General features: G+C 43.7%; 2 protein-coding genes across 6 annotated transcripts in view; both read left to right on the top strand.

Annotated features, from left to right (window-relative positions):
- Positions 1-5,112, top strand: part of LOC121273029 (centromere protein F-like) — a 35,768-nt gene extending 30,656 nt beyond the window's left edge. For both annotated transcript variants that reach the window (XM_041179973.1, XM_041179972.1), the window contains exon 15: positions 1,940-5,112. In XM_041179973.1, coding sequence (XP_041035907.1) covers positions 1,940-2,082 — 143 coding nt within the window. In that variant the 3' untranslated portion in view covers positions 2,083-5,112. The remainder of the gene's footprint in view (positions 1-1,939) is intronic.
- LOC121273030 (RNA-binding protein 4-like) lies at positions 3,579-26,809 on the top strand. Of its 4 annotated transcripts, none has more exons than XM_041179976.1 (4): positions 3,579-3,615; positions 14,362-14,483; positions 20,921-21,227; positions 24,982-25,578. In XM_041179976.1, exons 2-4 carry the CDS (start codon positions 14,379-14,381, stop codon positions 25,554-25,556), a joined length of 987 nt encoding a protein of 328 aa, XP_041035910.1. In that variant the 5' UTR covers positions 3,579-3,615; positions 14,362-14,378; the 3' UTR covers positions 25,557-25,578. The 4 variants fall into 4 exon arrangements, with proteins under 4 accessions (XP_041035910.1, XP_041035911.1, XP_041035909.1 ...); XM_041179977.1 differs by lacking the exon at positions 3,579-3,615 and adding an exon at positions 26,416-26,809 and having other exon boundaries at positions 14,256-14,483; positions 24,982-25,060; XM_041179975.1 differs by lacking the exon at positions 3,579-3,615 and adding an exon at positions 26,416-26,552 and having other exon boundaries at positions 14,256-14,483; positions 24,982-25,563.
- Positions 26,810-27,286: the final 477 nt, after the last annotated feature.

Raw genomic sequence — 27,286 nt, 5'->3', positions numbered from 1 at the left:
CTCCCTCTACACTATCCCCATCAAACACTCCTAGGACAGGTACAGCACGGGGTTAGGTACAGAGTAAAGCTCCCTCTACACTGTCCCCATCAAACACTCCCAGGACAGGTACAGCACGGGGTTAGATACAGAGTAAAGCTCCCTCTACACTGTCCCCATCAAACACTCCTAGGACAGGTACAGCACGGGGTTAGATACAAAGTAAAGCTCCCTCTACACTGTCCCCATCAAACACTCCCAGGACAGATACAGCACGGGGTTAGATACAGAGTAAAGCTCCCTCTACACTGTCCCCATCAAACACTCCCAGCACAGGTACAGCACGGGGTTAGATACAGAGTAAAGCTCCCTCTACACTGTCCCCATCAAACACTCCCAGCACAGGTACAGCATGGGGTTAGATACAGAGTAAAGCTCCCTCTTCACGACCCAACAAATGCCCAAACCCATGCGGTCCTGACTGCACTATTTTACTGCTTGCATTATCTACAATATCAGACATTTATAACCTCTTTCGGTGTGGTTTCTGTAGAAAGTAAATCTGATGATTTGGAGGAATTCGAGAGCAGACAATAGGCGCAGGAGGTCACAGAGCAATGTGGGGGGAGGGGCGGCTCCGAATGGCCGCTTACAATATGATGGGGCCACATTACAGATCTGGCAGAACACTGGTAATATTCAAAAGGGAATTGGAGAAATACTTTAAAAAGAAAAAAAAAGTTGCTGGGCCATGGGGAAAACGCAGGTGGGAGTGGGACTAACTGCAAAGAGCTGGCACAGGCACAGTGGACAGAATGGCCTCTCTCTGTGCTGTGTGTTGCTGTGATTATGTTAGACGCATTACTTACTCCTGGTTCTGTCAGACCCAAAGCAATTCAATTGGACACTGCTCTCTTTCTAGTTTGGCTACTTCTTAAACCCCTGCATTAAATGGCCTGTGGGTTTGTTTGCAGAAACAGCAAATACTTAAGAGCAAGCAACCACAGACTTTCACAAAATAATGAAAATAGTATGTGACAGCTGCTGCTGTTATTGCAAGTGAGAGCAGATAATTTTCTTCTACATATGAAGGAGCAGAACCCCCCCCCCGCCCCATTTCAAGTTACATCCCAATACACCGATCTGTCTGAACAGTTGGTGGGAGGGTTGGGTTTTACCAGTTGACTCCCTTCTCCCTATGGCTGTCATTCAGTGCCCACTGCAACATTGCAAAGTTCAGAAACTTAAATGATCTGTTGAAGTGAATAATGAGGGCACATATCAAGCCAGTCCTCGATATTCCATATCGATACTGGCAATGGAATATTAAGTTGATTTACAAAAGGTGTGCTTAACGCCTCGGGTATAGTATCCTCTTCGGCTGCGGGTTTACATCACCAAATTCTGCTAAAACCAGTTTGCCTAATCGCAAAGTAAAATGCGAATGTGATTTATTTTTCTTTTCGCTTAAAAGGTATTAATTTATTCTTTCCGGGGATGTGGCAAGACTAGCATTTGTTGCACGTCCCTAATTGCCCTCATGGCTTCCAAGCCCACTTCGGAGGGCAGTTAAGAGTCAGCCACATTGCTGTGGGTCTGGAGCCACCTGTAGGCCAAACCGGGTACGGACGGCAGATTTCCTTCCCTAAAGGATGTTAGTGAGCCAGATGGGTTTTTACAACATTCGATGATAGTTTCTTGCTCACTGTCACTGAGGCTAGCTTTCAATACCAGATTTACTAATTGAATTCAAATTCCGCCAGCTGCAAATTTCCATGACGTGTTGTGCTGGTTTGGCAAATTCTGCTGAATTGGACTGATGATAACATGGAACCAAAACTTGATCCCAAGCCTGTGTTCTTTTTCTTTTCCTAACAGTTTTGTTGGTTGCAGTTTTTCTTTTTCTTTTGAAACCTGTACATTGACTGTGGAGTTCTGATGTTAGTCTCTCTATTTACAGGTTTTGCAGATATTCCTTCTGGAACTACCTGCCCCCACGTCCTACGCCGAGCAACTCTAAACGCCGCACTTTGTGCCCAGCAACAGGGAGAAGGGCAGTCTCTGCTTAGCTTCTTCAAGGCACTAGGTGGTAGCAGCAAATAATAGCTACAGTACAATGTACCGTAACCGGCAGCAACAGAAAGTTTCCAGATGAACGTTTCATGGTATTTTTTAAAGTGGCAATCCACTTGCAGTTCTTGGCTCAGATAAAAAAGCTATATTTAGAATTTTTAAACGGTGAGTGCAGCTGATGAATGAGAGAGACTGTCCAGGTGTATGTGGGTTCACTCGATCTTAGTTTAATTTATTTGAGTCTTAAGAGGATGTGTGGGTGCAGCACATTTGATGCATTGAAGTGCCAGTGCCGCTTGTTACGGGTTGGGTTCATGTACAGTTTCATGCCTGCGGCTCTCTGCGCAGTTGATTAAGTCTTTGTCAAGGTTTTGTGTGAGGTGTTGTGAAGAGTTGGCATTTCCTCACAGTTGGCAAGGGAGATCAATCCCCTGGATTGCCCATTGCATCTTCTGACAGTGATGGTAGAAAACTCCTGGCTGTAGGTCTGATGTTAGCAAGTTTGGTCAGTTTGCTTTAGTTACAATTGTTGAAACCATTCTGTTGATCTTGTGAATAATAAGGATTGTTCTTCACAGAGAGAGGAATGTTGGACATCCAACTTCTCCAAGGAATTGAAACCTAAGGAAGAAAGGAAAGCATTCCAAGTTTCTGCATTATGTATCTTGTTTGTACCATTGGTGCTGGGATCCTGTGGAAAGGTTTTATTTATTGATATTTTTATTTGAGATTTTGGTAAATGTGGAGGGCACTTTTTGTATTCCTGGGTTTCATGAGGACTGTATCCCTGCTTCTACGTTGTCATTTTTAAAATATTCTTAATATGGATGGAGAATTGTATTATATTCCGGAGCTGTTTTGTTCCCTAATATTGTTTCTATTTTGATTCAATTACTCTAAGCTGACAATGCACTAATGGCTATGTTACCCTGGATAAGTTAATTCTTTATAGAGCAAGACTGCAGATGCTATATTACATCTGTAAAATGCACAAACAAATCAGATTCTGCTGTGGTTGAAAATGTCATGTTACACTTCCTACATCATGGTGAAGATACTTCTTAAAAAATTTGTGTTCCAATTTATATGAGCAACAGCACAGCAAGAATATTCGGTGCCTTGTATCCACTCGGCGATCTGACAGGGTATTGAGTGATTCCAGGATGTACTGTATTTTGTCCCCTTGTTGCAGCCAGTTTACCAGAATGGTAACAGACATTCGTACCCAGATTGGAGCAGCTGGTGGAATCTGAAGCAGCTTTGCTCCCTTACAATTCCTACATGAGCTCAGCAAACTGTTGTCACAATTTTACCACAACTTAGGAAATAGATTGTTCAGTGAAACACAGCAAATCAACTGCAAGGAAGTGTCTCAAACACAGTGGAATGCTTTCGGGGAGAAGTCTTGTTTACACTGGGCCAACGCTACTAGAGTTTGGGATTGCAACATTCAACAACGAGTTCAATTACACTAAACAGTTTCACAAGAAACCGCTGGTCTTTTTTTTTAACATTGAACCGAAGAATCGAAGGCAATTGGATACTCTGCGTTCTCCATAGCAGGTTGTGTGCCAAATGATAAAACTGGCTGCATACTTTATATTTAAACAAAAATCCCCTTTGGATGAACTCAAATAATTTTTTGTTAAGATGCTTGAATTGAAAACAGTTACAGCTTGGAGGCACAAATTTTCATTCATTTGTGAGATGTGCTAAAGTGGAATGTGATTGTTATTTCATTCACTTAGTGAATGAATGGGGCTATCCACATTTTTTAACACTAGAATTTTTTTCGCTTTTGCGTTCGAGGCATTTTACCATAGCCACAGCACAGAATCGGGTCACTCAGCACAATAGATCTATGCTAGTGATTATTGCTGCACACTGTGGCATAGTGGTAATGTCACTGGACTAGTAATCCAGAGGCCCAGGCTAATCCTCTGGGGACATGGGTTCAAATCCCACTGTTGAATTTAATTCAACTAATTGAAATTTGGAATTGAAAGCTGGCGACGGTAATGGTGACCAGTCCAAAACCACAGCAAATGTGGTTGACTTTTAACTGGTCTCTGGAATGACCTGACAAGCCACTCGGGTCAAGTGCAATTAGGGATGGGCAACAAATGCTGGTCTTGGCAGAGACACCCACATCCCATTTAAAAAAAAAAAAATCACCCCTGTCTTAATGAAAGGATGATTCCCATACAAGTATCCATTTCATTTCAACATTGGGGCCTACTAGTGTATATTCCTGCAGGTGTGATCTTTTGGCAATTACTCCTTCACTTCCCAGCAGTGCTGATGCCCGTTTAGCAGCTGGATAGACCCGAGTGCTTTTACTTGTGGCTTTGAAACTATTACTTGCGGAGACTTTCAGCTGGCAACCTCTGATTGGAGTCTCCCAATGGTGAGCTGAGTGCATAGGAACCATGCGTTGGGATTTCACATTAAGTTTCACTAGCTCTTCTGAGTGTCAAAGTGATGCTCGAGTCCATTCGGTTGCTTTTGATCAATTAAAATGCCCTGATATTTGGCCCAAGCCACTGTTAGTCGCGGCAGCTCTATAGGAATGTTTGGAATTCTGTAATAGTTTTGCCGTCCCGTTTGTTCTGTGACCCTTCAAGTTTTTGCTAGAGTCTTAAGCATTGTCTCTGTCCCTTGTACCTTGCTGGTGCCCAAGATTCCGGCATATGGGTGCCATCAGATGTCCTGAAGTCCCTATCAACTAAAACCAGTGGTGGTCGATGAGATCTGATAATTCGTAACTGCGGTTTGTGTTGCCGTTCCAAAACTGTGCTTGCTTTTAAACTTTGTGTCTGAGACTTTTGATCATCTGTCTTTGTAGAAATCTTCCTCATGTCCAATTGTTCACTGTTCTTCAATATGATCTGCAGTCCAAAGTTCTTTTCACTTGTGAGTGTTCCATATGATTTACAAAAGATGGAATCCTTGAGGTGTTCACTCCGTCAGCTGCTAACATTTACTTCCTCATGGGTGATAAAATGACCGACACTCTTTGGGGGAAGGAAAAACAATAAAACCACATCATGGTACAGTCAAGGATGTGGAGTGGTGCATGATATTTTTCCTAAAGAAAGCACAATGCAACAAAGGGTTTCTAATTTGATGAACAGTGGTCTGGACATACCAACCCTCAAGGAGGGTCTATAGTTCAAAAATTTCACAAACCGCATGCATGGTTGTTTGCATTTATGCTCCACATGAGCCTCCCCCACCTTATTTCATTTCTCAGCCTGTCAGTATATCTTTCTATTCCTTTCTCCCTCATGTGCTTATCTAGTTGTGCCTTAAATGCAAATTTGAGATTTGCTTTGATCGCTCCCTGTCGTTGAGAGCCCACGTTCCTCAGCACTCTGCAGGTAAAGGAGTTTCTCCTGAATTCCCCAATGCATTTAGTATTAAAATTCTTGATTTATGATGCAAAAGAGCCAGGGCAGGGATAGCTCCAGTATATTAAAATCAACTGGAATGGGTTCTATATTAAGGTATGAAATCAGTTTCAACAAACTGATCTGTAGCTGAGTTCTGATTTCTTTATTTTGTTTCTTTTTTCCAAAAATGTGCTCTTATAATTTTTATGGAGAACTATGTTACATGACTGTTCAAAGTTGACATTCCCTGAGGTGCAAATTAAATCAGTTTCTTGCAATACATTTACAAATACAGTTACTCATTACATGTTGAACATAAAGCCCAATGGGCTTTCACCGTTTCCATTCCTTGGGTGTACTATCGCTGAAAGGCCTTAGATAGTGACCTTTCCCATTGAGCCTTTACAGCAGCTGCCCGAAGCTTTAGTGCGTCCCCACAGCATGTAGTCCAGGACCTTGGAATGTGCCAGTCTGCAACATTTGGGTTGCGGGCAACTTGTTGCACTGGAAGACCAGCAAATTTCAGGCAAACCAAAGAGTATCTTTCATCTGAGTTGATGGTCCTCCAGCTGCAGTTGATGTTTGTAGAGTGCACATTTAAGCAAAGGCATATTCGGGAAAGATTATGCAGTACAGATGCTGCATAAGAACTCATGAATGAGGCACTCTGCCAAATGAATTTGACAGGATCTACCTGTTGGTGCAGAGTCTCTATGACATGTGTGGACCACTGCCTGATGGACTTGTGGTCAAAGGTGTTTTTCTGCCTAAACTTTTCTACGAGGGCTAGGTGGTAAGGCATGGTCTGACTGTTTGGAATGTTCCGTGGCAATGTGGCCAGGCCTAACCTTTACACCACTGGGCACTGTTGCACATAGTGATACTTGGTGTTTGTGTACAAAGGATCTATGCACAGCTTAATGCAGCCCCACAAAAAGGTGGCCATTGGGATAAGGGCGAAGTTGGGTATGTTTTTCCCCCCCCCCCCCCTCCCTTTGACTAGAGATTTGTACATCATACCCCTGTGAACATGGTCCATTTTCGACATCCAGATAAAGCAAAAGATGGGTCAGGTGATCGCCACAGCGCAGGAGAAATTTCTTTACCCGCAGACCTGCAATACCGAGAGCACCTCTCGCCTTCTGAAGACCTTTGAGGATTGAGAAGCCTCTTGATGTTCTCCTTGATTACTCCCACGAGTGCATCTGGGACTTGGGGGGGGTGGGTTTCATGGTTCTCCAACTTTTGTAATCCTTTTTGGTGACTAGGTTCATGCCCACACACCAAGTTTTTGTTTTACCATAGCTACTCCTTCCAGTTTTTAGCGCATGTCCGAGTCTGTCCACCCCATACCCCTAATATCTTCAGGTAGTCTGACCTGACAGTGAAGGGGGACAAAGGATTGGTCAGCCCGTTTTGCAAAGAACGTAGCATTGCTCTTGCCACGATTTACCTTGTCTCCCGAGGCCAGTTCAAACTGGTTGCAGATGCTCATCGGCCTGCGTACTGACAGTGGATCCGAGCAGAAGACAGTGACAATGTCCATGTACAGGGAGGCTTTGACCCAGGTGCCTCCACTGCCGGGGATCGTCACCCCTCCTTTGCCCGCATCCTTCCTGATGGACTCGGCAAAAGGCTCAATACAGCCCACGGACAGGGGAGAGAAGGTAGCCCTGCCGGACTCCAAATTAGATCAGAAAGCTTTCCGATTCCTAACCATTGATTGAGATTGTGCCACTGATGTTTGTGTAGAGAACTTGGGATCCAATCTCAGATTCCCTCCCCAAACCCCATTTTGGAAAGCACATCCATCATGGAGGTGTGCAATATTCTGTCAAAGGCCTCCTCCTGGTCCAGGCTGATGAGGCTGGTATCCACCCCCTGACCTACACACAGGCAATCCTATTCCTGAGTAGCACAGGGCTCTTTGAGACCTTCCTGCTGGATACAGTGCAGGTTTGGTCAGGGTAGATCACCAACTCCAGAGCATACTTGATCCAACTGGCAATGACCTTGGATAGTGTTATGACACAGCAGATGGTAAATGCTGAGCTGTTCAAATCCCAGAAGGAAACTTGAAACAACTGTAACAACTAATTTTCAATTTGTATAAATTTCGAGATGTGTGCCTTGAATTCGAAGTAATAAGACCACCAAGTCTCGTAGGTTTTTACAAAACTAGATTCAACACTTAATAAGAAATAATTTTTAAATTCATACATAGATCTACAAATTACTACCATAATAACTTCTAAATCCCCTAATCAATCTAACTCCTGGTTACATTTTCGTTAAGGCACATAGATTTTAAAAGACCCAGGCAAAGAAACATGATACCCTCAACAAGTCGAATTCCAAGTGAGTTTTCTTAATTTCAGTCCTTTGAAGACAGCAGCTTGAGGCATAGATGCTGAAGGCTTTTTCACACTTGTTAAATTTTAAAATGCCTTCCTTACATACAGCCTTCACTCCTTTATATATATATATATATTTTACCCTATGAATGCAAATATCCATTGTTTCATTATGTCTTTTGGACTTTATCTTCCTGATAATAAAAAACTCATAGCACTAAATTTTACCAGTAATCTTTGGGAAAAATAAACATTTTTTTCTTCACCTGGCTAGATGACACATTTCACCCCTGCTTTGAAAACAATCTAGTCTGGTTTATTTCAAAATGCAAACGTTGCCTATGTTTCTAAACTTCCCTATGTTTACCTAATTAACATTTCAAACCTAACTTCTTACATCAAAGCACCCAGATTAGCTTCCTCTCAAACACACAGGTGCATATAGACACATTCCACTATTACTCTATTTTACAATAAATTCCAATAACATTACAAGAATTATATCTTCCTGACAACGGAAATTTGTAATCCACATTCGGCAGTGAAATGGGCTGCCAATTTCTGATTTCCTCCCTCTCCCACTCCTGCTTGTAGATGAGGGTGATGATGCCTTTTTTTCATTGATTCTGATATGCTGACAGCCAGAAGCAGACTCTCATATCCCTCCAGCAGGCCTGGGCCAATCCAGTTCCTCAGATTTGAATACAACCCAGCCAGTAAGCCGTCACTTCCAGGAGTTTTACTCTTCTCCAAGGACTTGACAGCCTTTGACAACTCATCCAGAGTTAGCAGTTTATCCAGACACTTCCCAAATACTGTTTTCTAAGACCTCTGTGATAGAGGACTGGGAGGCCGTGCTGTCTGTGGGCTTCAGATCGTATATTCCAGCTTAAAAGGATTTGCTGATCCTCAAAATGTCAGACTGTGATGTCGCTACCAAGGTGTCTACTTCAGCTGCTGATCTCTCTGTGTACCTTTTGAAAGAAGCAAGGTGAGTACGTCTTATCCTGCTCCACGGAGTGGACTCATGGACCAGAAAATGAACATGGAGGTCTCCACAGCAAAGAGTGAGACCTGCTTGCTCTTCACCTCTTGGAGATCCTCCTTGACATATACCCCCTGTCATCTGCAGCCAGAGCAGGTTCTGCATGATTTCTGGAGTTGGAACATTTTCCCCACCCCATATCTCTCCCATCTTCTGAACACCTTCGAGGATGAAGAACTTCTTGATGTTCGTCTGTGCATCAGGGACTCAGAGGGGTTTCACGGTTCTGCAACCTTTCTAATCCCTTTTGAGTTCCTCAATACTTTCTGGGGTCAGCAAACTCATGTTCAGCTTCCGCGTCCCCCTGCTGGCCACCTGGTCTTCCTGAAAGTGACAGCCAGTAGGAGGCAGTGGTCAGAGGAGAATACCAGCTTGACGTTGGTGGATCTGACCATGAATGCTCAGGACGCAAACAGGACATTTAACCTGGGACAACCAGGTGTATCTTGCAGCATGTCAACTGCATTGGTTGCTGAAGACGTGCAGCTTGGTATCTTATTATTTCCACTAAGAGTCTGGACGTAGCGTCCAGTTTGCTTTTGGCCCTGCTGGATTGTCACAGCCACATCAATGATACACTTGAAGTCACTGCCCAGATCTTGTCCTTCATCCAAAGAGCAGCAGTCCCTGTCATCTGTGTCCGATGGGAGTCACCTCTTGCTGCTGGTCTTGGCCTTCTCCTTTGAATTGATCTGCTGAGGAATGGGAGCTTTGGGACACAGTGCTGTTAATTGGCAGTCTGATGCTTTACTCATTTCCTTCCTCTTGACAGTCCCTGTATCCTTTGCCCTATTCTGCTCAGTAGAAGGCTTGGTGGGTGGAGGGTTGCAGGTCTCCTGAGGGGTAGTCACACTTGCTGTTCCGTCCACATGCCCCTCTTTAGCTCTCCCTGCCTGTGCATAACTGAGGCAGGGTATAGGGTAAGTCTTGTAGAGGTTGCCTGCCCTACCAAACAGGTTGCAACACTTAGTCCTTTGTCAGATGGCGTTCCTGCTTGCAGTTCTTGCAGCTGACTGCTGCAGTTGACCACCACATGGCTAGATTTGCCACAGGAGCAATAAACCTTTGGGTTGCCCTGTGTAGACAAGGTAGCCCCAGCTTCCCCGATAGCTAAGCTGGAGGGAGGGTGGAGGTTTGCTCCCTTACCATCCATCCCGACCTACTATTTGCTGTTCAAATTTCTCTGTGGAGTTCCCAATGGTGTACAATGTACCTGGCAAGGAAGGTAAGCACATCTACGAGAGGAACCATGGGGGTTGTAGATACCCACGGACACCACCTGGTTCCGTTGCAGCAGCAGAGTAAACAGGAGCTCTGCTGTGAGGATTCTCAGCTGTGGCGGGTTTCTCCTCTTGAACACCTTGAGGAATTTCATCTATGCTATGACGTTCCTGAAGATCACATCAAAGTACCCTGGCCAGGGAAATCCTGCAGACAGAAGATATCCACAGCTTTAAATCCCCAGTATTCCAAGAAGGTTCTCTGAACAGAGAAGGCATGGTTAATGGGTGTACCTCCTTCACTGTCTTTCACCTATCGGTGTTGTGCATCCCCTGGTTTGGGGCTCTACTGGTTGCAGGAACTCTTGAGTTCCCTTTGTTAGGCAGAAAGCTCGTCCATAAGAAAATAAACAAATACGGTAGCATTTCCAATACCGAAGGGAAAAAGGCCAAAGTGTTTATTGAAGAAAAAGTAAATGAAACCCTAAAAAAAAGAAACATGCGTACACCCAGTGAGGTCCATCATCATGGCTTCTCCACTCCCAGGTAAGTATCTTTTCTCCTGTGAACCTGTGCAACTCTGTGCTGGACCCCTTCTGGTTCTGGTATCCAGGGTTTCTCCTACCATATTTGGTAAAAGCATTTGACTTGCACCATTCATACACCACCAATATGATTGATACACCATTCAAAGTTATGTCAATAGATAATCAATACACCATTCACAGTTGCTTCAATGGATCATTGATAATCAACCACTACATCCTGAACTACAATTAACAAAGACTAAGGCATGCAGATGATTTGGCAACTAAATTGGTCTTTGGTAACACAATTACAATCAGAGTTTAGCAATACAATCAAAAATGCAAACAACCTAGTCATTTCGAATCATCCTTTTCCCATCTTATTGTTAAACTGTACATTTCACAGACTCAATCATTTTAAACTGTTCTAATTTCCATTTAATCATTCTGAATTGTTCTAACTTCTTACCCTTTTGGTATCCCTAATCATCTTGTGACATCCATTTACTTATGCCTATCCTAATCAATGCACTTGGCTGTTCACATACCAGCAGTTAACTCTTTGCTTACCAAAAGCTCATGCAAGCATTTATAAAGTTCAGTATCTAAAATTCATAGTACAAGGAAAAATATATAAAAATCCATATTTCTTAGTATTTTAACATTGTGATAATTAAAATGGAAATTATAATTTTTTAACTGAAACATAGGTATCTGTAGTTGCTAAGGCTTAATTAGAACATAAGAAACAGGACTAGGGTTGCCAACTATGATCAATTGTATTCCCAGAAGGCTAATCACATGACTTGCCCCCACACTCCAGCCATTAGTTGGCCAACAAATCCATCCTTGTGATGTACTGTCTTCCTACGCCAATTGGAAAGGAAAAAGACTTATTACCCATTTTGTTGTTTGGCAGGACAAAGTGTTGCTTGAAAAAAATTGATGCTCTTTTGTTGAAGCATTTCATCTTGCACTCATCAGGTTGACTGTGACTGACAGTTAACTGCCAAGTAATTCTTGAAATTTAAACCAGGCAGCTTGACTCTGGTCAAGGCATTGTCCTTTCCTCAGGAATGCATCAACTGGTGCATTCTTCATGGCAATGCCTCTACCAATCCACTTGCCAACCAATCAGCACACTCTTCTCACACAATATAAATTGTTGTTCCTTTTACATTTGGTATTCTTGCAAATTGTCCTGATGAGTGCAAGACTAAAAGCTTTGACAAAAAAGTCAATTTTTTTCCAGCGATACTTATTACCCAATTGGATATGCTTGACTGTCAGCCAAACAGTTTTTTTTTTTGCCCCCGTTTTCAACATTTTTATATCTGGTAAAGAGAAATGTTCAAAAGAATTTAAAAAAAAAACCCACCTTTTTTAATGTCCTGATGATTTTTCTACATGATTGTGCACAGTAGCATCCTAGAGATTGATCTTCAATTACTGGAGACTTTAGGCCAATCCTGAAGGGTTGGCAACCCTAAGCAGGAGTAGACCATAAGGCCCTTCCAACCTGCTCTGTCATTCAGTATGATCGTGGTTGATCTTAATTAATTGGGTAACAACTCGGCTTTTGTCTGCCAATTGATGTAGCTGCTGTACTGTTGACTTCTGGTGATATGATCCAGTTGCTTTCTTCATACTGAATTGTTACACCTTGTACGGAATCAAATATTCCCTTGACTATTCAGTCTGCTTCCACTATCCTTTCAAGAAATGCTTTCCAAATCACAAAAACTTGATGAGTAAAAAGGAAATTTATCTGCTTCTCCGGGACATCAGTTATGATGGGTAATACCTATGACCCCGTTTTTCTGTATTTATTCTTTCACAGGATGTGGGCATTGCTGGTTCAGCCAGCATTTAATGCCCATCCCTAATTGCCCTTGCCCTTACGTCACTCCTCACGAGATTAACATTCACACAATTAATAGGTAGTCCTCCAGGGCTTGGGGTGATGCTGTGCATTGGACACCAGCTATTTTGGGTTTAGTTCAATGAAACTCGTGTCTCAGTCTTGGTGAATGTAAAGCTCTGCTTACTTTGTAACACTTTTGCCTCTGAGTCAGAAGCTTGTGGATTTAAACCCTACTCCAGAGATTTTATTGGATAATCTAGGCTAACTCTCCAGTATACTACTGAGTGAGTGCTGCACTGTCAGCTGTCTCAGATGTTAAAACAAAACTCTTTCTTTCCTTCAAATAGATCTTTTGCATATGCCCTAAAGCGGAGTAGTTCTAGTGCTCTGGCCAATATCTGTGCCTCAAACAAAATCACTAAAAATGATTAACTGATCATTTATCATGTTGTTGCAGGACCTTGATATGTGTAAATGACCTCCTCTATTTGTTTATATTTTAAAATATTACAAATTTTACATTAGATTATGAAGGCTGTCTGGACTTGTAAAAGATATTAAGAAATACAAATTCCGCCTTACCCTGACAATTTGAGCTTTGGATAGTCTTAGCTTAATGGCTCGTAGGGCTAGAAATGAAGTTTAAGTATGGGGAGCAAGCTCCCAAAGCCACCAACCAACCACTTGATAATTGGGTCAACAGCGCTAGAAGAGTAAGGCAGACTAGCCCTTGTGACCACTAGCTAATAACCAGAACTATCAAGTGTCAGAGTGGTAACGCTCTCAACTGTGTTAAGCCCTACACTCCAAAGACTTGAGCACATAGGAATCTTGGCTAACATTTAGTTGCAAATACTGAGGGAGTATTTGCATGGTCAAAGGTACCACCTTTTCGACAAGAGGTTAAACTAAGGCTCTATTTAAGTCCCATTCCGAGGACTGAATATACAAATCAAGGCTCACACTGGTGCAGTACTGAGAGAATACTGCCCTGTTGGAGGTGCTGTCTTTCAGATGAGGCATTAAGCCAGGTCCCCTTCCTTGGGTGCATGTAAAAGATCTCAATGCCCTCTTTTGAAGAAGAGCAGGGGCGTTCGCTGTAGTGTCCCAGCTGCTGCATTTCCCTGCATGACAACACTTCAGAAACTACTTCATTGGCTGAGAAGTACCTTGGGACAGCCTGAAGGGTCATGCAAAGCACTGAGCCAAGCTGACACTCCCAGTGCCAGCTTAGAAACTGCATGGTTGGAGGAGCCATATTTAGACAAGATGTTAAACGGAGGATCCATGTGCTATCCCAGGTGGATGCAAAAGATCCTACAGCACTATTTGGAAGAATAGCAGACAGGGGAAAGTGCTCCACAGTGCCCTGGTGCCAATATTTTATCCTTTGATCAACATCTAGGTCAGTATCATCTTGCTGTTTGTAGGAGCTGCCATGTACAACAGTGGCTGCACTTTAAAAAGCACTTCATTGGCTGTAAAACCCCTTTTTTTGTTGGAGGGCGGGGCGGTGTCCGGTGGTGGCGAAAGGTTCAAGTTTTCCCTGATTAGGGCAAGTTATTTCTTTGTTCAACCTTTCAAGGCTCCGCTCCTGAGCTTGGGCGGGGACGAGGACACTGGTTGACAGGGGGACTGGTCAATCAAGAGTGCAGCGGTCAGGCGAGGGTCCAATGAGCGACGAGAGACCGGGATGACCGACAAGCTGGCGGGCCAATCAGGGCTGGGACCGGCGTGAGGACGGGGCCAATCAGAGAACTGCGGTGGGCGGGATGTTTGAATCCTTGCAAGTACGCAGGAGCCGCCATTTTGCGAAGAGCTGTTGGGCGGGAGGGCGGAATAAAGGTGGTGGTTTTATTTAAATAGAAGCATCGGAATTCACAAATTATCCTTTTTTTTTCCTCAAGGGGGGGGAGGGGGAAAAATGGTAAAAATATTTATCGGGAATCTGCCGCGCATCGCGACGAAGGAAGAGATTAAAGAGTTATTCGAGAAGTATGGCAAACTGACCGAGTGCGACATCATCAAGGTGAGGGTCTGAAACGTACACATGAATAAACTGGTTTTAAAATACTCAAGTTTGTGGCCAATGTCTGCACTTCAGGGCGAAACGAATGAGTTTTTTTTAAAATTTAGTTTCAAGTAACGGCGAGGGGAAGAGAATTGAGGATGGACTGATCTGATGAGGAAGGTGTTGCCATCAATTCCTTCCCCGCCCCAAAATACACTGGATGAGCTCCAGGGTCATTATTAGCTCAACCCCGTGGAGTAGGTTACACCTGTCTGGGGAATTCTCTGATGCTGATGGGTGGGAAGAGAGAGAGGGAGAGACCCTTTACTACAAAGGGTTTCCCATTCTCGGGGTGTAGGAAGAGAAAGTACAATCTCAGTTTACATAATGCCCCCAAGTCTGTTTTCAGTACGGAAAGGGAGAAAATTGGGAGAGAAAAAAAAAGAGCCCCATGAAGACCAACTTTATGGCACCACAGAGCATGATGTTCTTGCCATTAGTTCCAGGCCTGCATTACATTTGTCACAAGGTTCCAGGTCCCCCACTCCAGGACTTGAGCACAAAAATCTAGACTGGCACTCGTGCCAGTACTAAGGGGATATTGCACTGCCAGAGGTGCTGTCAGCACTCAGGTGCCAGTACCGAGAGGGTGCTGCACTGTCGGAGGTGCCTTCTTTCAAATTTGACACTAAGTTGAGCCCCCTTTCAGCCTTCTCAGATGAATGTAAAGCCGTCTATCAGATGAACTGTCCTGAGGTCCTGTTTGTGCTTTGGGTTGATGTAAAAGATCCCTCGGCCACTATTTCGAAAAAGAGCAGGGGGAATTTTTATTCCATCATTGGCATCTCAAAAACATATTAGACCATAAGACGTAGGAGCAGAAGTAGGCCATTAAGTCTGCTCCGCCATTCAATGAGATCATGGCTGATCTGATAATCCTCAACTCCACTTTCTTGCCTTTTCCCCATTGCCCTTGATTCCATTACTGATTAAAAATCTGTCTCAACCTTGAATATACATAATGACCCAGCCTCCACAGCCCTCTGCAGTAAAAAATTCCACAGATACACCACCCTCTGAGAGAAGAAATTCCTCCTCATCTCTGTCTTACTCTGAGTCCCAGACTTTCCCAGAAGGGGGAACAGCCCCTCAGCATCCACCCTGTCATGCCTCCTAAGAATCTTATATGTTTCAATAAGGCTGCCTCTCATTCTTCTAAACTCCAATGAGTACAGTCCCAAGCTCTCCCCATAAGAAAATCCCTCCATACCCAGGATCAACCTAGTGAACCTTCTCTGGACTGCCTCCAATGCCAGTTAATCCTACCTTAGATGAGGGGACCAAAACTGTTCACAGTATTCTGGGCATGGCCTAACTTGTGCCTTGTGTAGTTTTAGCAAGACTTCCCTATTTTTATATCCATTCTATTAGTCTTTCCTGTTACCCGTTGAACTTGTATGTTAGCTTTTTGTGAAAATCCCCAAATCCCTCTGTGCTGCAGCTTTCTGCAGTCTTTCTCCATTTAAATAATATTCAGCTCCTCTATTCTTCCTGCCAAAGTGCATTACCTCACATTTTTCCACATTATATTCCATTTGCCAAGTTTTTGCCCACTCGCTTAACCTGTCTCCACCCTTCTGTACACTCTTTGTGTCATCCTCACCACTTGCCTTCCCACCTATTTTTGTGTCATCTGCAAACTTGGCGATAGTACATTCACTTCCCTCATCCAATTCATTAATATATTATTATAAATAACTGTGGCCTCAGTACTGATCCCTGTGGCATCCACTTGTTACAGTTTGCCATCCTGAAAATGCTCCCCTTATCCCAACTCTGTCTTCTATTAGCAATCCTCTATGCCTGCTAATAGACTACCCCCAATACAATGGGTTCTTATCTTTTTAAGTAACCTTATGGTATCTTTTTGAACGCCTTTTGGAAATCCGAATATGTTACATCTACTGGTTCCCCTTTATCTGTCCTGCTTGTTAAGCTCAAAAGAATGCTAATAAATTTGTCTGGCCTGATTTCACCTTCATGAAGCCATGCTAACTCTGCTTGATTATATTATGCATTTCTAAATGCTCTGTTATTACATCCTTTATAATAGACACTAACATTTTCCCAATGACAGGTGTTAAGCTAACTGGCCTATAATTACCTGTTTTTTGTCTCCCTCCCTTTTTAATAAGGGTGTTACATTGGAGGTATTCCAATCCTCTGGGACTTTTTCAGAATCTAAGGTTTCTTGGAAGATTACCACCAGTACATCCACAGTCTTTGTAGCTACTTACATTAATATCTTAGGATGCAGCCCATCAGGTCCAGGGGACTTATCGGCCTTTAGCCCCATCAGTTTCCCTTATACTTATTCTCTAGTGAGAGTTATTTCAATTATTTTCTCCCTGCCTTTTGCCCTTTGATTATTTAATATTTTTGGAATGCTGTTAATGTCTTCTACTGTGAAGACTGATGCAAAGTATTTCTTCAACTCCTCTGCTATTTCCTGGCTCCCCATTATTATTTCCCCAGCTTCATTTTCTAAGGGGCCTATGTTCACTTTGGCCTCTCTTCATTTTTATATATTTAAAGATGCTCTAACTGCCCATTTTTATATTATTTGCTAGTTTACCCTCAAAGTTTATTTTCTCCCTCTTTATTTTTTTTTAGTCATCCTTTGTTGGTTTTTAAAACTTTCCCAGCTCTCTGGCTTACCACTAACCATTACCACATTGTATGTTTTTTCTTTCAATTTGATACTATCCTTAACTTCCTTGGTTAACCATGGTTGGTTTACCCCCTTCCTTGAATCCTTCTTTCTCACTGAGATATATCTTTGTTGTGTGTCATTAACTATTTTCATAAACGCTTGCCTTTTCTGCTAAACTCCTTTCCCAGTCCACTCCAGCCAACCCTGCCCTCGTTTCTTTATAATTACCCTTATTTAAGTTTAGCACAGTTGTTTCCAACCCAGCTTTCTCACTCTCACACTGAATGCTAAATTCTACCATGTTATGGTCATTCTTTCAGAGGGGATCTTTTATTCTCAGAGCATTTATTAAACCTGCTTCATTACACATTACCAGATCCAAAATAGCCTGATCCCTGGTTGGGTCCACAACATATTGTCCTAGGAAACTGTCTCAATACACTCTACGAATGCTTGCTCGTGGCTTCCTCTGCGAATTTGATTTTCCCAATCTACATGAAGATTAAAGTCATCCATAATTATTGTACTACCTTTTTTACATGCCCCCATTATCTCCTGATGTATTCTGTGTTCTACAATAAAGCTACTGTTAAGGGGCCTATAGATTACTGTCACCAGTATCGCCTTCCCCTTGTTATTTCTTACCTCTGCCCATATGGATTCTACATCTCCCGATCCAAGATCATTTCTTGCTATCACACTTATTCCATCCCGTGCTAACAAAGCTACCCCACCACCCTTTCCATCTTGCCTGTCCTTTCGAAAGGTCACATATCCCTGAATATTTAGTTCCCAGCTTTGATCTCCTTGTAACCATGTCTCCGTCATGGCTGTAAGGCCGTACCCATTAACCTCTATTTGTGCCATTAATTCATTTATTTTGTTCCGAATACTGCATGCGTTTAAGTAAAGAACCATTAATTTTGCTTTTTCTCCCCCTTTGACCCTATTTGCTGTTTTTTTTATGTTTGTACACTCTGTCCCTTCCTGTCACACTCTGGGTATCATTACCTAAATAGCTGCCCTGCAAAGCTGCCATGTCCTTTTTTTTTAAGCCTATGTATCCCCTCTCCAAAACCCTCCCCCCTCAATTTAGTTTAAAGCCTTCTCTACAGCCTTAGTTATTCGAATCGCCAGGACACTGGTCCCAGCATGGTTCAGGTGAAGACTGTCCCATTGGAACAGCTCCCTTCTACCCCATTACTGGTGCCAGTGCCCCATGAACTGAAACCCATTCCTCCCACACCAATCTTTGAGCCACGCATTTAACTCCTTGACTTTATTTACCCTATGCCAGTTTGCCTGTGGCTCAGGTAGTAATCCCAAGACTATTACCTTGGGTGTTCTGCTTTTTAACTTAGCTCCTAACTGTTCAAATTCTTTCAGCAGAACCTCCTTTCTAGTCTTATCAATGTCATTGATACCAATGTGGATGATGACAACTGGATCTCTCCCCTCCCACTCCCATCCCTGAAGAGATATCCTTACCCCAGGCACCGGGCATTAACACCGCCTTTGGGACTCATGTTCACAGCTGCAGAGAGCAATATCTATCCCTCTAACTATACTGTCCCCTACCACTATTATGTTCCTATTTCCTCCCCCCACTTGAATGATTCCCTTATCTGATTATTATCGCATTGTTGTTTGTGGGAGCTTGCTGTGCATAAATTGGCTGTTGCATTTGCTGCATTACAACAGTGATTGCATTTTAAAATTGGCTCTAAAGTGCTTCAAGCTTCATAAAAGCCACTATATGAATGCTGGTATTTCTTTGAAGGAGAGGCCTTCACGTAGGAGCCTTTAAGTGTGCCTAACTTGAGTTAAAGTTTTTACATTTAACTCCCACTCCAGATATTTCAGCACAAAATCCAAGCTGTCACCCTCAGTACTGAGGGATTGCTGTATTTTTAGATGTGCCATCATTTTGATTAGACATTAAGTTGAGTCGCCCTCCCAGATGAATGTAAAGCAGTTTTTCCCAAACTACTTTTCTGCTGTGATCCAAAGCATCACGCTTGGTGTGTGACCCCAGAATGAAAATTGGGAATGGGAGTATGGAGAGCATTGAGTCAGGCGGGGGTTCAAAGAGCAGGGATATAAGCACAGAAACAGCTAAGATACCTACCATTTTTTCAAGCTTTGTTGGTGTTAGCAATCGGGCCTCGGAACTCATTGGATTAGGTCATGCCCACAGGCAAAAGAAAAATCACATGCATTTTAAAAGGGCCTCACAGCTGATCCCAGGACTCTCAATTCTCCACTCCACTGCAACCTCAATTGCTTGTCCCTTGACCCCACTGGTGGTCGCAACCCACAGTTTGGGAATCCCTGATATAAACCTTTCCTGTAGCCACTTCAGATCAGAAGAGTCCTGGCCTCTTTATCACGGCCAATAACTAAATTACGAAGTTATAATGAACCTTTATGAAACACTTGGTTCATGCTCAACTAGAGTATTGTATCCAGTTTTGGACATCACACTTTAGGAAGAAAACAGATTTATGAGAATGCTTCCCAGTATTACTGATTTCAGTTCCATGGATACATTGGAGAAGTTCGGGTTGTTGTCCATAGAGGAGATTTGATAGAGTTCACGATCATAAGGAGGCTAGACAGAATAGATAGAGAGAAACTGTTCCCATTGGCAGAATGATTGAGAACCAGAGGACAGCGATCTAAAGTGATTGGCAAAAGAACCAAAGGCGACATGAGGGAAAACTTTAAGCAGTGAGCTGTTAATATTTGGAATTCACTACCTACGAGAGTGGAGGAGGGTGAGGCAAATTCAATCATGGCTTTCAAAAGCAAATTGGATAAGCACCTCAGGAGAGAAAATTTGCAGGGCATTGGCGAAAAGGCAGGAGAGCAGGACTATCTAAATTTTTGTTTCTGAGAGCCTGCACGGGATAACACTAAAATGTGTTGGGGTCTGTAACTAGCTTAATTTCTTGTTTTCTAGTTTATTCCTTTTTGAAATTTATGGGCTCATCTGAACTCCAAACTACATTTACCTGCCCTGCTCACACATCCTTTCAACTTCATGAACTTCTTCCACCTATCCAATCTGATGCTGGATGTTAACAGTTTCTACGTCGGTGACTTATGTTGGAAGGGATTCCACATCCTTGCAACTCTGTCTAACAAGTTCTCCTCTTTGTTCTAGAGCTCTTGTGTTTAATCCTGTACTCGTGATCCCTCAACTACGCAAACCTGCTTCTATCTACCCTGTGCCATGCTTTCCTAAATCAAAACCTTTATTATTTGGTTCCACAATGAGGATTGCTTCAATAGGGAAAAGGCATTCAATTTTGGAAGCCTTTGTATTGTGTTTCCTCACACCAGGCAACATGTCAGTGAACTGGCATTGCACCCTCTCTAAAGCCTCTGCCCTTCCTGTAGTGTGGAGCACATGCTATGTCCGTAGCTTGAGCTTTTGTGCAGGTTAATGGCAGCATTGTGTTTGTTTTAGGTTTTGCCCTGTGGGGTCTTGCGGCACTTAGACATAAACAAGGAGATATGTCTGCAGACTGTCGGCAGAATGGAGCTAAAGAGCTCACAGCTTTGGATAAATGCAAAATTGAAACGGAGCATGAGGCGGTACAGGAGGATTCTTAAATGATCTTGTGTAAAAGACCACGGCAAAGAATTAGGTGGTGGTATAGCTATCCTCGTTCAAGGTTCACTGGGCTGGACGAGAGGAGAAAAGTAAAATGTTGTTTGTATTTCTTTTGCTTGATAGAATTATGGCTTTGTGCACATGGAGGATAAAGAGGCTGCAGATGAGGCAATCAAGAACCTGCATCACCACAAACTCCATGGGCTCCCTATCAACGTTGAGGCCAGCAAGAGCAAGGTGAAGACCTCAACCAAGCTGCACGTCAGCAACATTGGTGCTGAGTGCACAAACCAGGAGCTGCGGGCCAGGTTCGAAGAATATGGGCCTGTTATCGAGTGCGACATTGTCAAGGACTACGCCTTTGTGCACATGGAGCGAGAGGAGGATGCCATGGAAGCCATCCGAGGGTTTGATGGCACTGAGTTTAAAGGTGAAATTGCTGGAGTGTAGGGGGGGCTGCATGGTTACTGACCATGCCAGGCAAGGGCACCACCACAGCACGGACTATTGATATTTATAGTTTAGAATCCCACAGTACTGGCTGTAAGTTGTTGTGAATGGAAGTGGAAGATCAGAGGAAACAGTAAAAAAAAATGTCAGCCACCCCTCGCCCCATCGTCCTTCAGTAAAATAAAAAAACTTTCCTTTTTAAGAGAAGGTACCTGATTTTGCAAGTTCTAATTTTGCTATCTTTTCTGCATCTATGCTTATAGTTTTCCTCATGTTATATGCTATAGTTGTCCTGAATAGGTTTCTGGGTAAAGTTACCAGTCAGTGTTGCACTGAATCTTGCATTATAAAAATCATTGTTCAAATTCCTCGTCTCTGCTGAATTGGCAGATAGCAATTAATCCAATGCCGTTGGTCTAGTGAGGGGCTTGGGGGAGAGGGTTAAATCTGTGAGCAGCTGATCACTATCCAGGAACTCCCCCCTCCCCCACCTCCTCCAGTTGGAAACTGCACCTGTTGATGTGCACTGAAGACAGGGTTGGGTTTGGCTTTGGCTTTGGCTTTGATGCTCCTCACAGTTCAATAGGTTGCCCATACTCAGGTGAAGACTGCCTATTTGAGTGCTGCTGATAGACCTGGAGTTGGTTCCAAATATGCGAATCACTTGGAACTTGAGAGTCTGATGATTTCTGTAAATGAGTAGTGATGAGTTCTTTTACTGTAATTTTTTTCACATTCATTAATTTTAGTTCTATTTTCACAGCAGGCGGTGGGGGGGGAATACTTATCTTGATGTTTATTTGCTTCATTTTGGGCTTCCCTCAAAGGTTGTGAAGTGATTCTGAGTGCAGGGTCACTTCAGCAATGTCTGATTGCACATAAAGTGCTGCTGTGGACCTAACAGGCTACACAGAAAATACTGTGCTCAGGTAACAATGTTGGAAATGATAAGCACCCATGCTACTCTGATGGGCATCTTGTTTATCACTGAATTTTATGTGTGCAACAGGCCTTGGGTTGTTTCCCAGGCTGTGCAGTGAAAGCTCTGTGGTCCTCACCGGAAGGGTGGGGGCAAAGGGATGTGGAGATGGTAGATTATTCAGGATTCCCAGATATGTTCCCTGACAACTGCAGAAAAGATGATGTAGTGAGAACAGGACTGGGCTCTGCTCTGTTCCCCAACTCAGGCAAAAAGCCCATCAGCTACACTTGAAAGTGGAAGTGGCCACATGTGAGCGATGCTGTACTGTAGAAGGAGCTGTCACATTCAGAAGAAAACAGTTTGAGAGAGGGTAGTTTAACCAGAAAATGGTCAAATAACTTGTGTGCAGCCCAGTTCCATTAGCCAAAGACATGAAAAATCCAAGTATTGATCGGTCAAATTACTATAATTGAGCTGAACAGAGACTTAGTTTTACATGGAAGTTCAGTTTTTGGTATCCGTCGCTGAAATTATTTTGCGCCAGTGAGATTGAAATTGTAAATGCTGAGGTTGTGTTGCTTTCACTGCTGGTACACAGTGGTTTGTGGACAAACTGCTGCATTCATATTCATTTGGCATTTGTACTTTTTCCGTCTTGGCAACACTCCCAGTTGCTGCCCCTACATGAACTGACCAAGAATGTTTATCAGTAGTGGGCTATCTGAGTTTGCGAGCGCTGTTCTGTACAGTGATACAATGGTTGTACATTAAAGTGCTAAGACGATGACGCTACTCTCCCAGCGAGGCCACACACAGGAAGGGAGCGCAGGCAGGAATTAGAGCTCTAGCAGTGTGTCCCCAGCATCCCCAGCCCAGATTCACCAGCCCATGTTTCTTATTGAGTTCGGCTTCCCATCACGGCATTACCCCACATGCTCTGTTTACAGGGCAGAATCTGAATCTGTAAAGCTGCTGATCTCCTGAAAGCTCAGAATAGAATTTGGCCTTCTTTCAAAAGACACTCTACACAGCTTTGAAATAATTTGATTGCTGCTGCCCTCATGGCTCGGAAGGTTTATCTAGAGATTGGCTGGCTCTAATCCCAACCTCTGCATCCTGTCCTGTCTTGCCTGCCTTTTGTGTTCTTAATGTTGTCACCAATGTTAATTCATGTTCATCCTGCGATCAGCAGGTACTCACCATGCGGTCCTCGAAGCAAGGATAACTTGGCCCTTTTTGTGCTGGAGTTTGCTCTGTCTGTAATTCCTGGGCCTGGGAGTATTCTTAACACTTGTTGCCTCACTGTTGGATAAATCCTAAATGAGAGCATCAAGATCTGTTGGTATCAGCAGCTTCAGGAAAGTGAAGATTGCTCCAGGTCTCTGAGGCATGCACAGTTGAAAGCTTGGTCATCTCTGATTTGGTGATAGTAATACTGAGTAGAAAAGTTTATCAATGTCGTCCTTATGTAACACTCTTCATTCATCATCTCAATTGGTGCTGAGGTAAGATCAGTCCATCACCCTCGTGTTTGCAAACAGAACTCGAGAATCCCTAATGGTACCCACTGCTTTTTCAAGTCTTGCACACTTGCTGTTGAAGCTTTACAAAAACATGGTGTTCTTTGCAGCTGCATTTTTGGTTTCATTGCTGACAAACGTACTCCTCCCCGTCAGTCCACTTTGGACGTCGTTCTTTGGAAACTGTTGCATTCCCGGCCAAGGCCCTGCCGCTCGGTGTCGTCCATGGAAGTATCTCGTGGGATTCCGCTGGAGGAGAAAAACCACTCCGCAGCACTGAGCTGACTGATCTGCTTGCAGGGAGCCTTGCCATTTTGCCCCTTTTAGAAATTTGCTTCTTGTGTTTCTGGAAAACTGATGCTCAGTGTGGACCTCAGTGAATTTATGGGTGGTAAGTAGTGAGAGGGAGCTGAATGTTGCATCTTTTCTACTGACACATTTGGTTTCCTCGCGCTCTGTCTCAGCACCTGTTCAGGTGATTTTTCTTCACTCTCCAGGTTTAATTGAAAAGTCTAAAGATAAAAGTACCAAAATCATTTGTCTTAAAGGGTAAGCATATCCAGGGAAGTTCATCTTTACTTAAAAATGCTTTTCCATTTACAAGGATCAGTGAAAAGACTGTCTTTATTTTTTTTAAAGTCATCTTTTCTGATCTGCCTGGAGACTTGTCAGTTTGATTCTCCTTCTCTGTCAGCCTAGTATGTAATGCCACCGATGGAGTGATCAGCCACAATTCATCAGCTGAGGGAGGGAGGCAGGACTTTGGGTACCTTGACTGGTACCATATTGTTCAATCAGTCAGACCTGTAGCATTCAGGAAATAACAATCGTATTTTTGTGAGAAATTTTCATTCCTTTATGGAATAGGGGAATACAGTACTTTAAACGAGAAAGTACTCCCCTCTCTTCCTCTTTTAAGTCTCTTGTTTGTAGAGGTAATTGACAATTTGTCACAGTACAACAGATATGTGTGTGAAATCCCTGTTCAGCCTCATCAACAGTTAATTTTATAGAATTAGTGTCTCTCTGTTCCCGCCCCCCCCAACCCATCCACGATTCCCAGTCTCTCAGTAACTAAATGGTGGTTATTTGACTTCCCTGCAACATGGTGATTATCCTCACATCCTTTGGTTGCAGTTATAATCAGATTTCCCTACCTCACTCCACCACCTCCCAACCATCCCCCTTCCACCACCCCCACTTTTGCATTGGGTTTAAACTGAGCCACACAGCAAGAGACCACATTTTAAAAAATGTCATTGAGCAAACTGTCTTGCGTCTTGTTTTCAAAGGCAAACGGATCCATGTCCAGCTGTCGAGGAGCCGGCTTCGGACACAACCTGGGATGGGCGAGAAAAACGGCTGTTTCCGGTGCGGTAAAGAGGGCCACTGGTCTAAAGAATGCCCCAAAGATCGCGGTGGTTTTGACGGTGGATTCTTTTGCGACTACCCCCAACCTTACCCAATGCGGCCCATGTCAGCGTACGGAGAGCGTCCGGTGTACAATGAGCGGTACGGGATGGCTCATCACTACGAGAGCTATCCGGCACAGCCATACGCGGCGACGGGAGATCCCTACTTTGATCGGCGGCAGACTCAGCTTGCACCTATAGGCACCGCGATGAGCAATTGCGTCCCTGGCGGGTTAGACCCCTACGGGAGGCACCCTGTGCCGCCCCCACCCCCTTCCTATTACGACAGGGATAGGAGCCCTCTGCGACGGATGCCCATGGCGGCCTCGAGCACCGGATATGGGTTTGATTACACACAAGTCAATGCAGCAGCAATGTCCACTAGATCTCCGTATGACGTGCCGAGCACAGCAGGGAATACCTACATGGACCGTTCGCGATACTCTATGTTCTGATCCGAAGGTGAGGCACCATCCTCTTTCAAACTGCAGGTGTGTGTCTGACATTGCAGACTTTGCTTCGGCCGGAACATATTCAGTGGCTAATGTACAAGGAGCTTCAAGGCTCCTCTCCCTCCCCCTTCTCCCCCAAGCCAAGGGGCTCAGAGAATTTATCCATTGATTAAGTCTTACCCATACTAACTGAGAGGACCCCCCTGGTTAGCTTCTCCTGGTCCTTGCTAATGAAAGCCTTGGCACTAATGTGAAGAGGGAGGTAGGTGGGAAGGGGTGTATTAGCTGAGATGTAGCTGCTTCTAATTGCTGCTTAACACCCCACCCCCTTCTAAAGTACATGTGTGGTGACCTGAGTGGCAATAGGATCAGAGTGGGCTAGGATTCCCCATGTTATTTAGTAAGCTTCGGATGCACTCCAAGATATACGCGTGAATTGGGACCAATTAGACATTCACCGGAAGGAAATCTGTGGAGCTGTAATTCCCAGGAGGGTTGATGTTAATAAGTGATGGGGAGAATATTGACCAGAGAAGCAGTCTGCAGCCTGCACCATTATTGAAGTAGTTAAGTGATTGCTTTTAACCAGAGTGCTACCAGAACTTCACGCTCAATTGACGTTTATTTTTATATAAAACAGGTTTTCTCTCTGCTGCCGAGGACCTCAGTTCTTTGTGCATTAGCCATTGAATGTCTCCGAGTCTGTTACCCACATGGCTCAAATAGGACAGGGTGAAATGGCTGCGTGTTTCAGGGCAGTCGATTCAGGCTGTGATCTCAAGGTGAGGCGCGTGCCTTTTTTACAGATATGTAAAATAAATCTAAATTGACGTCCGTGTGTGCTTTTTTTTGTTTCTTACAGGAATGATAAGTATCCCTTGATGAGAGAGTCGGGTCCCCCGGTATACGTGCGAATCTTCGGGTTGTGCGGGATGCGTCCATCAGCGGGATATAGCGCAAGGGACGTTTGGTGCGATAACCCACCCTAATTTTTTTTAGAAATAGTTAAAAAAGTAAAACTTGGTTCCAGACACGAGCTCACTTTATCCGTAGTGAACGGTGGCCAAACTCTCTCCTGTTTTTTCCGAAGACTGGGCTCGTTCTGCGTGTTTTATTTTTAAATAGTAACAGTTCTTTGTGCTAGTCAGGAGTATATTGCGCCTCTGTCAGCAGTAGAAAACTTACTCTTTTTTTTTTAGTTATGCATTTTCTTGTATTGAAAGCTTATACAATAAATACCAGGTGTTTCACATTCAGTTCCTGGCTCTGAGTTGCTGCTTTGCATTTGGTCCCTTCACTGTCTTGCGTTTTTTTTTGTTAAGCGGTGTATGAGATGGGTTGCAGTTTCTCTGTATAACAGGAGGTAGTAGCTTCAGGCAGTTTTATTGAGGCCAGGCACTTTTCCAGTTTAACACTTGCTCGCACAGACCCTGAGGTCCCCGAGCATTGTTAAATTAGCTGATGCCTGCTGCTCACTGACTCCTTTTGGAAAGTGTCAGATGAGAACAGGATCTGGCTCTACCTAGTGCCCTCTGTGATTGAACATGGGTAAATGGTCATTTGGGCTGAGATGTGTGAAACTCGATTAGGATTTTTGGGATTCAAAACCTTGGAGGTTGTATTGTTCGAGATTGACTTGGCTAGCAAGGAGATTGTATGATCCACTGGATTCTCCCTTTGAACCTAAGCCTGAGAGACTTGGGATCCATGGTGGAAAACTACCAGTCATTTAT

Source organism: Carcharodon carcharias, chromosome 37 (assembly GCF_017639515.1).
Source record: "Carcharodon carcharias isolate sCarCar2 chromosome 37, sCarCar2.pri, whole genome shotgun sequence".
NCBI lineage: Eukaryota > Metazoa > Chordata > Chondrichthyes > Lamniformes > Lamnidae > Carcharodon > Carcharodon carcharias.
This window is presented reverse-complemented; position numbering and strand designations above follow the sequence as displayed.